General features: G+C 47.0%; 1 protein-coding gene across 4 annotated transcripts in view; it reads right to left on the reverse strand.

Annotated features, from left to right (window-relative positions):
- Window positions 1-12,545, reverse strand: part of TRIM33 (tripartite motif containing 33) — a 216,314-nt gene that overhangs the window by 44,229 nt on the left and 159,540 nt on the right. For all 4 annotated transcript variants that reach the window (XM_073587082.1, XM_073587080.1, XM_073587081.1 and 1 more), the window contains exon 12: window positions 9,376-9,511. In XM_073587082.1, the coding sequence (XP_073443183.1) occupies window positions 9,376-9,511 (136 nt within the window). The remainder of the gene's footprint in view (window positions 1-9,375; window positions 9,512-12,545) is intronic.

Raw genomic sequence — 12,545 nt, forward strand, 5'->3', positions numbered from 1 at the left:
ATTGTTTACCCTATTTCCGACCTCCGGCCAAGTGTACGTTTGGAGACAGCCGAAAGAAGCATTCCATTCAGACTGCCTTCTCCCAACTGTAAAACATGGGCGGAGGTTCTGTGATTATCTGGGGTGCTATTTCGTGGAGATCCGCTGGGCCAATGATTTCCCTTCATGGAAGAAGCCGAGATTATTTGGGCATTTTGGGCGACCAAGTGCATCCCATGGTTCAAGCACTGTTCCCAGAGGGGAACGCCATCTTTCAGGATGATAATGCACAAATTCATTCAGCTAGAATCGTTAAAGCATGGCACGAGGAATATTCTAATGAAGTTGAGCATCTCATCTGGCCCCCACAATCCCCAGACCTCAACATTGAGCATTTATGGTCGATTTTAGAGATTCAAGTTAAACGTCAATTTCCGCAGCCATCTTCGCTCAAAGAACTGGAGGGTGTTTTAACTGAAGAATGGGCTACAATTCCTTTGGAAACAATTCACTCCTTGTATAAATCCATACCTCGGAGAATTGAGGCTGTAGTCGCCACAAAAGGTGGACCTACACCATATCAAACTAACTTTTGTTGATGTTTCCAGGTGTTTCCATTATTTTGTCCGTGTGTGTGTGTGTGTGTATATATATGTGTATGTGTATGTATGTATATATATATATATATATATATATATATATATATATATATATATATATATATTCACACATATACATACTGCTCAAAAACACTTAAAGGACAGAACATAATTCCATGTAAATCAAACTTCTTGGAAAATCAAACTGTCCACTTAGGAGGCAACACTGATTGACAATCAATTTCACATGCTGTTGTGCAAATGGAATAGACAACAGATGGAAATTATTGGCAATTATCAAGACACACTGAATAAAGGAGTGGTTCTGCAGGTGAGGACCACAGACCACATCTCAGTACCAATGCTTTCTGGCTGATGTTTTGGTCACTTTTGAATGTTGGTTAAGCTTTCACACTCGTAGTAGCATGAGACAGACTCTACAAGCCACACCAGTGGCTCAGGAAGTGCAGCTCATCCAGGATGGCACATCAATGCGAGCTGTGGCAAGAAGGTTTGCTGTGTCTGTCAGCGTAGTGTCCAGAGGCTGGAGGCGCCACCAGGAGACAGGCCAGGGCACCAGGAGACAGGAGACAGGCCAGGGCACCAGGAGACAGGCCAGGGCACCAGGAGACAGGCCAGGGCACCAGGAGACAGGCCAGGGCACCAGGAGACAGGCCAGGGCACCAGGAGACAGGCCAGGGCACCAGGAGACAGGCCAGGGCACCAGGAGACAGGCCAGGGCACCAGGAGACAGGCCAGGGCACCAGGAGACAGGCCAGGGCACCAGGAGACAGGCCAGGGCACCAGGAGACAGGCCAGGGCACCAGGAGACAGGCCAGGGCACCAGGAGACAGGCCAGGGCACCAGGAGACAGGCCAGGGCACCAGGAGACAGGCCAGGGCACCAGGAGACAGGCCAGGGCACCAGGAGACAGGCCAGGGCACCAGGAGATGTGGAGGGGGCCGTAGTAGGGCAACAACTCAGCAACACCGCTACCTCAGCCTTTGTGCAAGAAGGAACAGGAGGAGCACTGCCAGAGCCCTGCAAAATGACCTGCAGCAGGCCACAAATGTGCAAGTGTCTGCACAAATGGTTAGAAACCGACTCCATGAGGATGGTCTGAGGGCCCGAAGTCCACAGATGGGGCTGTGAGCACAACCCCAACACTGTGCAGGACGCTTGGCATTTGCCACAGCACACCAGGATTGGCAAATTCGCCACTGGCGCCGAGTGCTCTTCACAGATGAAAGCAGGTTCACACTGAGCACATGTGACAGACGTGACAGTCTGGAGACGCCGTGGAGAGCGATCTGCTACTTGCAACAACCTTAAGCATGACCGGTTTTGGGTCGGTAATGGTGTGGGGTGGCCTTTCTCTGGAGGGCTGCATAGCCCTCCATGTGCTCGCCAGAGGTAGCCTGAATGCCATAAGGTACAGAGGAGATCCTCAGACCCCTTGTGAGACCATATGCTGGTGCGCTTGTGAACAAAAATGCAGCATGTGAACCTACCCTGAAACTACAATACAATGATCTAATAATGGCACATTTTTTCACATCTATATAGGGTTCTATACTAATTAGATCCCATTATCAAGCTTCATTAATCTTAGTTTGATTACACTCTGATGAGGACATGACCTTAGCTTTTATTATATAGGTAAATGTCAATTGTGATGCCAAGTCGCACTTGTCTTTATCACTTGGTAGAATTACTTTGTAATGCTGTTATGACATTTGCTTTTCTTAGGTAGACTTCCACATTGATGCCACAAAATTATTTGCTTATCGTTGGCACACTGTAAAAATGTAACCTCTACAGGAATCACATAAACTGTGTCTAATGAAAGGTTCTATGACTATTAATACAAAGCCATCTCAAACATTTTTTAAACCATTTATGGAAGAGATGCAAAACATCCTGAGATATAGTCGGGAAGTCAAAAGTTTTCAGACTGACAAATTTTTGTTTTCCACAAGCTTGCTGCTTCAGTTTTTTGTGACAATTTGCTCTAACTCTAAATTGTATGGAGAGTGATCAGATGCAAAGCAAAAAACTGCAAAATTATTATTTGCCATGAAAACTAACCTAAATCACCCCCCCCCCCCATTAAATTTCAGGCCTACAACAAAATGACCTGCTTACATAATTTCAGTGATCTTCAAGTTAGCTCAGGAGAAAGTGATAACGAGGATAAGGCAGCTGTTATAATTCCAATAGTATGAGAGAGTTAAAAGAGCAGGCGTGTGAAATCATTGTCTGCATGTACTTCTCATTACGTTGCATCAAAAAGGCTTTATAGTCAAGGACATTGCCGCTTTGAAGACTAAACCAAAATAAACCATTTATTGGATAATTAAGTGAAAAAAAGATAGGGATTTTTGTGCACTCACCGTAAAATCCTTTTCTCCGAGCCAATCATTGGGGGACACAGCACCATGGGTGTTATGCTGCTGCCACTAGGAGGACACTGAATGAACACAAAGATTAACTCCTCCTCTGCAGTATACACCCACCCACTGGCTGAGATTGAACCAGTTCAGTAACAAAGCAGTAGGAGTTTTAAACAAATAACAATAAAGTATGTCAAAACTAAGAACTAAACAACAAGCCAATAGGCTATCAGGGTGGGTGCTGTGTCCCCCATTGAATGGCTCGGAGAAAAGGATTTTACGGTGAGTACACAAAAATCCCTATTTCTCCTATGCCTCATTGGGGGACACAGAACAATGGGAAATCCTAAAGCAGTCCCTTGGTAGGGAGCAACACAACTGCTAATACCCCATGTACCATTGACATACAGATGTACTGCCGATTGCAGAATGCGCCTGCCAAGAGCTGCATCTGCAGAGGCCTGAGAATGTATGTGGTAGTGTTTTGTAAAAATATGCAAGCTGGACCAAGTCGCAGCTTTGCAGACCTGTTCTGCTGACTGGTGCCGAATGGCCCAAGAGGCGCCGACTGACTGAGCAGAATGCGCCTTAATCCCTGTTGGGACAGGTGTGCCCCTGACACGGTAGGACTCCTGAAAAGCCAAGTGAATCCACTTGACTAGTGTGATTGTGGCCTTTGAAGCGGCTAGACCGCTACTATGCCCCTCTGGACGTACGAAAAGGACATTTGACTTGCGCAAGGGAGCCGTCCGCGAGATGAACCGTCTAAGAGCCCTAATCACATCCAGAGTGTGAACTGCTTTCTTGATACGATGGGCTGTTGCCGGATAGAATGAACAAAAAAACGATATCCTCATTGAGATGAAAGGAATAAACAACTTTGGGCAGAAAAGACAGGGACATCCTCTAGACTGCCTTGTTTTAATGAAAAAAATCAGGAACGGCGGTCGGCAGGACAGAGCCGCCAACTCCGAGACACGTCTGATTGACGTAATCGACACTAGGAAAAACACCTTCCAAGAAAGAAAGGTTAGCGATACGCCCTGCGCAGTGGTTCGAACGGGGATTCCTGTAGTACTACGAGGAACAAGTTAAGATCCCATAAATCCAACGGCATTTTATAGGGAGGTGCCACATGGTAAACTCCCTGAATGAACGTCTTCACCTGTAATCTGGTGGCAATCTAGCGATGGAATAGAACTCACAAGGCTGAAACTTGTCCTTTGAGCAGACAAGGTGCGAGACCCGGCTCTAATCCGGATTGCAGGCATTCCAAGATGGAAGGAATGGAGAACACCAGAGGAGATCATCCATGGGCCTTTTACCATCCAGGTGCAATGATAAATGCGCATGGACGCGGGCTTCTTGGCACTAATCATGGAGATCACTTCTTGAGGAAATCCAGCTTGGGCTAAAAATCAGGATTCAACGGCCACACCGTCAAAGACAGGGCCCCGGAGTTCTGGTGGTAAATTGGGCCCTGCGAAAGCAGATCCATGCGATCTGGTAGATGCCAGGGAACGTTGGCAACAAGTTGAACTAGTTCCGCGTACCATGCCCGTCGCGGCCAGTCTGGCGCGACTAGGATCACTGGTACCCCCCTCTGCTCTGATTTTCTTGATGACCTTTGGGAGTAAGGGGGAAATGTACGGAAGTCGAAACCAATGCCACGCCAGAACCAGGGCATCTCCTCTGATGGCGCATGGAACTTGTGATCAGGCAATGAATTGGGGAACCTTGTTGTTTAGCCTTGAGGCCATGAGATCCACATTCGGAGTCCCCCAGCGATGACCAATCTGCTGAAAGACTTCCGGACGAAGAGACCATTTCACGAGGCGAGGCTCTGGCGACTGAGAAAGTCGGCCGCCCAATTCTCTACGCCCGGGATGAGAATTGCCGAGATGGATGAATGGTTGTTCTCAGCCCAACAGAGGATGTGACACAGTTCTTGTATGGCCGTCTCGCTGCGGGTACCCCCCTGACTGTTGATCTACGCCACAACCGTGGCGTTGTCGGATTGTATCCTGATGGGGTGACCTGCGAGATGGTGAAAACTCAGTAGGGCCAGCCTGGTCGCCCGTATCTCCAAGATGTTGATGGGGAGACGAGACTCTTGAATGGACTGTGCCGTGTGGTGGCGAAAAAACTGCACCGCAGCCAAGAAGACTGGTGTCGGTGGTCACCCTAACCAATGTACTGGAAGAAAGGACTTTCATTGGTTCAAAAGGACGTCAGCGTCCACCACCGGTGGTCTGCCTGACCCGCAGAGACAGACGGAACAGACGGTCAAGAGAGAACGGGTTCCTGTACCATGCAAACAGCAGTGCATGTTGCAAAGGGCGGAGATGAAACTCTGCGAACGGGACCACTTCTATCGCTGCTACCATCTTCCTGAGAGTTCCCACGCTGAAACGTATGGAGTGAGGAACCGGGCGGGAAAGAATCCATGCTCCGTGTTCTAAGGCCAAGGCCTTTTCTGGAGGGAGAATAACCAACTCGCACAAAGTACTGGAGATGACTTCGAAGCTTATTTGCCTGCCCAAGCGAGAAAGTGTATCCACCATGATACTTATGGACTCCTCGCAGGCTGGAAGGGACGGCCTTTGATCAGTAGGTCGGAAGTACCACCACTCCCTGAGCGTGAGGAATGGCCATGACAGCTGCCATGACCTTGGTAAAGACTCTGGGGGCGGTGGCGAGGCCAAGGGGTAGGAGCAGCTGATGGGGAGGAAAGATTGGGATGTGAAAAATAAGCATCCTTGATGTTGATGGATACTAGAAAATCCCCCTTTTCTATGGAGGCGACTGAGCGGAGAGATTTCAATCTGGACCGCCGTACCTTGACAAACGTGTTTAACAGCTTTAGGTCCAGTATGGGCCGCATAGTTCCGTCCTTCTTTTGAATCACAAATAGGTTTGAGTAAAAACCATTAAACCTTTCGTCCTGAGGGACCAGAATAATGACTCCATCCCTTCGCAGCACAAGTACAGCCTGAAGAAAAACTGCTTTATCCGAAAGACACCAGCTCTCCGACCCAGTCATCGTGGACGACTGAGAGCCAGGCTTGACGGAACGAAAATAAACGGCCACCTACTTTGTAGGTGTCCGCTGGATACCGCAACGAGTCATTGTGTAGAGGATCTAAGGGATCTGGTTCCCTTACATCCAGATGTGTGGTTAGGTCTGTATGAGACCTGGGAACCTCTGTCTCCACGCGGACACCGTCCTGATCCAGAAGATAAGGTTGTAGAAGACCAACTGGAATTGTTGCAAAAAAAAAAAAAAAAAAGCCGAGACCGAGGCTGTTAATGATTCCGAAATAGCTGGGAAGGCCTTGTTGAGGAAGGAATTTACTCTTCCTTCCAGTAGAGTCAGTGGTGAGTTGGACCAGCTTCTTCCCAAATAAGCAACCAGTTTGGCAAGCCAGAGAGGTAAACGATCTCTTGGGAGCGGAAACTGCTCGCCAATCTCTGAGCCATACGGCCCTTGTGATGGAGCCAGCATTTGCAGCTGCCTGTGCAGCGCTATTGGCCTTATCAAAAGAGGCGTTATCTACAAAGTCCCTGGCTTGAGCTGACTAGTGAGGTTGGCTGCCTCCAGGGGAAGATTGCTGTCATAAATGGTTGTGGCTAACACCTCTGCCCAAGCGACCGTAGCCTTAGCCAGCCAAGTCGCAGCAGAGGATGGAAAGAGCGCCGCTCCGGAAACCTCAAAGACTGAGCAAGTAAGGTAGTCAATTTGTGTTTGACTGAGGAACCGACCGATAAGGATAGGAACGTTTTGGATGCAAGACGCGATATAGGAGGATCCAATGAAGGGGAACTGTAGCCTATCCCTTCATTAGACCCAGAGTGAAAGGATATTTCGACTCACTAGGCTTTTGACCTGTGAACCTTATATTTGACCGGTCCCTATGTCTCTGGACAATGTCCTTAACTCAGGATGATTGGCAACACGTTTAGTATTCTTTAAAGGACACCGTGTTCCAGAGCGGATATTCCACCGTCTTCCACCCTCAGACTCTTGTTGGCTGACTCTATAAGGGAATCAAGCTTCTTTTGATAATTCAGAGGATCCTGGACTAAGGAAGGGTCAGACTCATTCGGAGTCATGTTCGCTGTGAACCTCAGGAGAGGGGGAACGACAGATGGAACTCGCAGACGCCGAAGCGCGAGCATGATCAGAGGACCCGTCATGGATCCTTTTTCTAGAAACCTGAGCCCCCCAAGGTTCCCGACCGTTGCCAGAGCCCTCTACGGTCGGCAAAGAAACGTTCTAACTTAAAGAGGTGCCCCAGAGAGTGTCTATTGCTTTGGCCAAGGAATCCAGAGACCATGACAGTGATGCAGGCCACTCATGGGGGTTTGACTCCGCGGGATCGGTGGCGGCGGGTGGCCTCTGGGCAGATTCTGTTTCACAATCTGTGCATAATGGGGTATTGTGAGCCCGGGCAAGGCTGTATGGAAACAGTTTTCTGTTAGCCTTTTTTGAGACATAGTGTACCCATAGAGGTTATAGGCAGAATATGTGCGGCAATTGCAGAGAAAAGTGTATAGCACTTGAAGAGAAGGGGTTAAGGTCACCTGCTGAGGTGCAGTACAGCTTACCCAGATCATTTTCTTGTATCCCCAGGGGAGAGGAGTGCGCTTCGCGATCCTTGCACAAAACTTGCTAGCTCCTTCCAGCGCTACTGTCAGCGCTGCCAATTCATGCCCCCCCCTCAGCCATCAGGAAGCAGGCTGAGTGAACAATTATGGCCCCTGACAACAGAAGAGCGCTTCTCATTCAAGACGAGAAGCGCCAGGAACGTGGGTGGGCACACTCGCGGCGGGCGAAGTTAAGGAACTGCGGCCTAGACCGGCTAAAAGCCGGGAGCTAAATTTCTGACGGCCGCCGGCTGAAGAGAGGCCGCGGCCGGACAATGGAACAAGCGCTGCTGGGCACCGGATTAGCGCTCCCTTCCCCAGGGACAAGGACCCACTGCCTCGTGTGTGGATGTGTCGGCACAGTGACATGCCGTCTGGGATCAGCGCTCCCCCGTCATACTCACGGAGGTGGTGTAGCAGAGCCGACGCTGCGCTGTCATTAAAGGTATAGTCCTCAATCGATCCTCCCTTTAGACAGGGGGATGGAGAGGTTGCTGCTGCGCCATTACATGAGGGCTTTGTTCGGTTATATACCTGGCTCTGGGTGAGGAAACATGAAGGTGGCACTTCATTTGCCTCATGCTGATGTGGGGAAATCAGGACCGTGCAGGAACAGTCGCCCCTAAAGTGAGCCCAGGTATAACCCCTTCGTCGCAGGAGAGGGTACAGGGAGGTAAATTCCGCGTTCTCACCTGTTGATGGTTCGGGGGAGATCGGATCCTAGAAAAGATCGCCGCCCCCTTCACTCCGTTAATTAAAAAATAAAAGTTTACAGAAAAAAATTAAAAATGAAAATAAAAACGTTGGGGTCTGAAACCAGACCCAAGTGCCTCCTACAGACACTAAAAACTGGTTCAATCTCAGTCAGTGGGCGGGTGTATACTGCAGAGGAGGAGTTAATCTTTCTGTGTTCACTTCGTGTCCTCCTAGCAGCAGCAGCATAACACCCATGGTCCTGTGTCCCCAATGAGGCGTAGGAGAAAAAAGGTTTGGTTGCTGTAAAAAAAATAAATAAAAAGGCTTTATGGCACCCAAGAAAGTCCAACAAGTGTCAAGATCGTCTTCTAAAGAGAAATCAGCTACAGATCAGTTCAACACTAGTGCAAACGTTGTTCTGGAATGGAGGCAGGCTGGCATCAGCGCAGCGGAGATTAAAGCTTTTTTGTAGGCTGGCCTGGTATCAAGGGCAGCAAAGTCGTCACTTCTCGTCAAGAACAGATTACCATAAATTAATATTCTGCAGGAAGCAAAGAGATTGGAAGGCAGATGATTAAGGTAAAGTTATTTTCTCTGATGAAGCTGCCTTTAGACTGTTTGTGGCATCTGGAAGACTCATGGTCCAGAGAGGAAAAGGTGAGCAACACCATGAGTCCTGTGACATGCCCTCACTAAAGCATCCCGAGACCATTCATGTGGAATTGCTTTCCATCCAAGGGCTTGGAACTCAGTTTATTGCCGCCCATATCCAGACGGATGGAAAGAAAAGGTAAGAGCTGAATACTAGGTCTAGTGACCAGTGTGAAACGTCAAGATTCTGATACACTTTATCAGAGACTAAAATAGAAAAAAGTTCTAAAAATGCATTTAGCATGAAAAGCAGAATGAAGAAATAGGTTATTTAATAATGGCATGTTCCATTTAAAATGTATGGATTTAATTAAGAAAATAAACATTAAAATATATATTCTATACATACACACCTATACTATACATATACATGTGATTCACATGAAGACTAAAGTCACTAAATTACTAACCCGTAGATCCAGGCGACATAGCAGATGGTCCTGGAGATGGGTTCATAGTGCTTGTGGGCTGTGGAAGCTGATGATGACCAATTGAGATGTACCTACTTAATATGTTGTCTAAATTGCTTGACCCGGCATCTTCCAACTGCAAGATGAGTAGGAAACATGACTGTTAGATCCCTACAACAGGACACTTTTCAAGCTTATTTATAATCAACTTTGAAATTAGAAACGTTATGTACCATTAAATAGACCTGCTGAGGTGTACTTACTTTTGAATTAAAAAAACAAACAAACAAACAGTACCATTAAATAGACCTGCTGAGGTGTACTTACTTTTGAATTAAAAAAAAAAAACAAACAAGTCAAAATATTTGTTTTCTCGATTTGGAAATTCTCACTGATTTTTTAAGATAAAATGGTTAATTTAATATCTAGAATATACTGCCATTTACAGTACAGACCAAAGGTTTGGACACACCTTCTCATTCAAAGAGTCTTTATTTTCAGGACTATGAAAATTGTAGATTCACTCTGAAGGCATCAAAACTATGAATTAACACATGTGGAATTATATAACAAAAAAGTGTGAAACAACTGAACATATGTCTTATATTCTAGGTTCTACAAAGTAGCCACCTTTTGCTTTGATTGCTGCTTTGCACACTCTTGGCATTCTCTTGATGAGCTTCAAGAGGTAGTCACCGGAAATGGTTTTCACTTCACAGGTGTGCCCTGACAGTTTTAATAAGTGGGATTTCTTGCCTTATAAATGGGGTTGGGACCATCAGTTGTGTTGTGCAGAATTCTGGTTTATACACAGCTGATAGCCCTACTGAATAGACTGTTAGAATTTGTATTATGGCAAGAAAAAAGCAGCTAAGTAAAGAAAAACGAATGGCCATCATTACTTTAAGAAATGAAGGTCAGTCAGTCCGAAAAATTGGGAACATTTTGAAAGCGTCCTCAGGCGCAGTGGCAAAAACCATCAAGTGCTACAAAGAAACTGGCACACATGAGGACCGCCCCAGGAAAGGAAGAGCAAGAGTCACCTCTGCTGCGGCGGATAAGTTCATCCGAGTCACCAGCCTGAGAAATAGCAGGTTAACAGCAGCTCAGTTCTAGCAGCAGACAGGAGACGACTTAAGAGGAGACTTTGTGCAGCAGGCCTTCATGGTAAAATAGCTGCTAGGAAACCACTGCTAAGGACAGGCAACAAGCAGGAGAGACTTGTTTGGGCTAAAGAACACAAGGAATGGACATCAGACCAGTGGAAATCTGTGCTTTGGTCTGATGAGTCCAAATTTGAGATCTTTGGTTCCAACGACCGTGTCTTTGTGGGACGCAGAAAAGGTGAACGGATGGATTCTACATGCCTGGTTCCCACCGTGAAGCATGGAGGAGGTGGTGTGATGGTGTGGGGGTGCTTTGCTGGTGACACTGTTGGGGATTTATTCAAAATTGAAGGCATACTGAACCCACCATGGCTACCACGGCATCTTGCAGCGGCATGCTATTCCATCCGGTATACGTTAAGTTGGGCCATCATTTATTTTTCAACAGGACAATGACCCCAAACACACCTCCAGGCTGTGTAAGGGCTATTTGATCAAGAAGGAGAGTGATGGGGTGCTACGCCAGATGACCTGGCCTCCACAGTCACCAGACCTGAACCCAATCGAGATGGTTTGGGGTGAGCTGGACCGCAGAGTGAAGGCAAAAGGGCCAACAAGCGCTAAGCATCTCTGGGAACTCCTTCAAGACTGTTGGAAGACCATTTCCGGTGACTACCTCTTGAAGCTCATCAAGAGAATGTTAAGAGGGTGCAAAGCAGTAATCAAAGCAAAAGGTGGCTACTTTGAAGAACCTAGAATATAAGACATATTTTCAGTTGTTTCACACTGTTTTGTTAATTACATAATTCCACATGTGTTAATTCATAGTTTTGATGCCTTCAGAGTGAATCTACAATTTTCATAGTCATGAAAATAAAGAAAACTCTTTGAATGAGAAGGTGTGTCCAAACTTTTGGTCTGTACTGTATGTGTCAATTATTTTCAAAGTAAGTACAACAGTCTCATCAAGTCTAAGATCAATTCTATAAAATATGCAATTTGTATGGTGACACCTGGTGGCAGATTTGCAGAAAGAAAAATGAAGAGCATGCCGTCAATACAAGAACATGGTAACTGCTTGTTCTCAAGTACTGCTTGACATTTGTTAGTAGAAATAATCCGGCTATTAATTACCGTATATACTCGTGTATAGGCTGAGATTTTCAGCCCTTTTTTGGGGTTGAAAGTCCCCCCCCCCCAGCTTATACACGAGTCATATACCTGGGGGGTCGGCGGGGGTGTCAGATCATACTGACCCCCCTGATGAGTCTCTGCAGCCCCCCCGCTTCTCCCAAAGTCTCCCCTCCTTCCTTAAGCAGTCACGTGGTACCGCTCATTAAAGTCATGAATATGCGCATGCTCATTCTTTGTGCGGAATTGCGGGAATTCCACACACATAGGAATGTACTGATCAGCTTACTTTCCGCATGTGGCTATGTCCACCATGCGCAAAGTAAGCAGAAAATGTGCGGATGGTACCCAGGGTCTGGAGGACAGGAGACTCTCCTCCAGGTCTTGAGTACCATATACTTGTTAAAAAGAATTAAAATAAAAAATTGTGATATTCTCACCTTCCAGCAGCCCCTCCAGCCTTCCTAGGCCTCAGCGATGCCTTGCGACAATGACCTGTGATGACGTAGCAGTCTCACGTGATGCTACGTTATCTGGGGTCATTGTTGCAAGGCATCACTGGGAAGGGGAGTTGCCAGGAGCATCGCGAGGCTCGGGAAGGCTGCGGGGGCCGTCGGAAGGCGAGAATATCACAATTTTTTTTTATTTTTAACATTATATCTTTTTACAATTGATGCTGCATAAGCAGCATCAAATAGTAAAAAGTTGGTCACACTTGTCAAACACTATGTTTGATGTGTGACCAACCTGTCAATCAGTTTTCCAAGCGATGCTACAGATCGCTTGGAAAACGCTAGCATTCTGCAAGCGAATTACGCTTGCAAAACTCTGGTTTTTCGGGGAAATTCCGCATGCGTATTTCCCGCGGCAGGGAGTTGCGGAATTGCTGCGGAAATTTCCGCGGCAATTCCGCACATAGCCTAAATGTGGCAG

Source organism: Dendrobates tinctorius, unplaced genomic scaffold (assembly GCF_039654945.1).
Source record: "Dendrobates tinctorius isolate UK_male_01 unplaced genomic scaffold, ASM3965494v1 ptg000098l, whole genome shotgun sequence".
NCBI classification, from domain to species: Eukaryota; Metazoa; Chordata; class Amphibia; order Anura; family Dendrobatidae; genus Dendrobates; species Dendrobates tinctorius.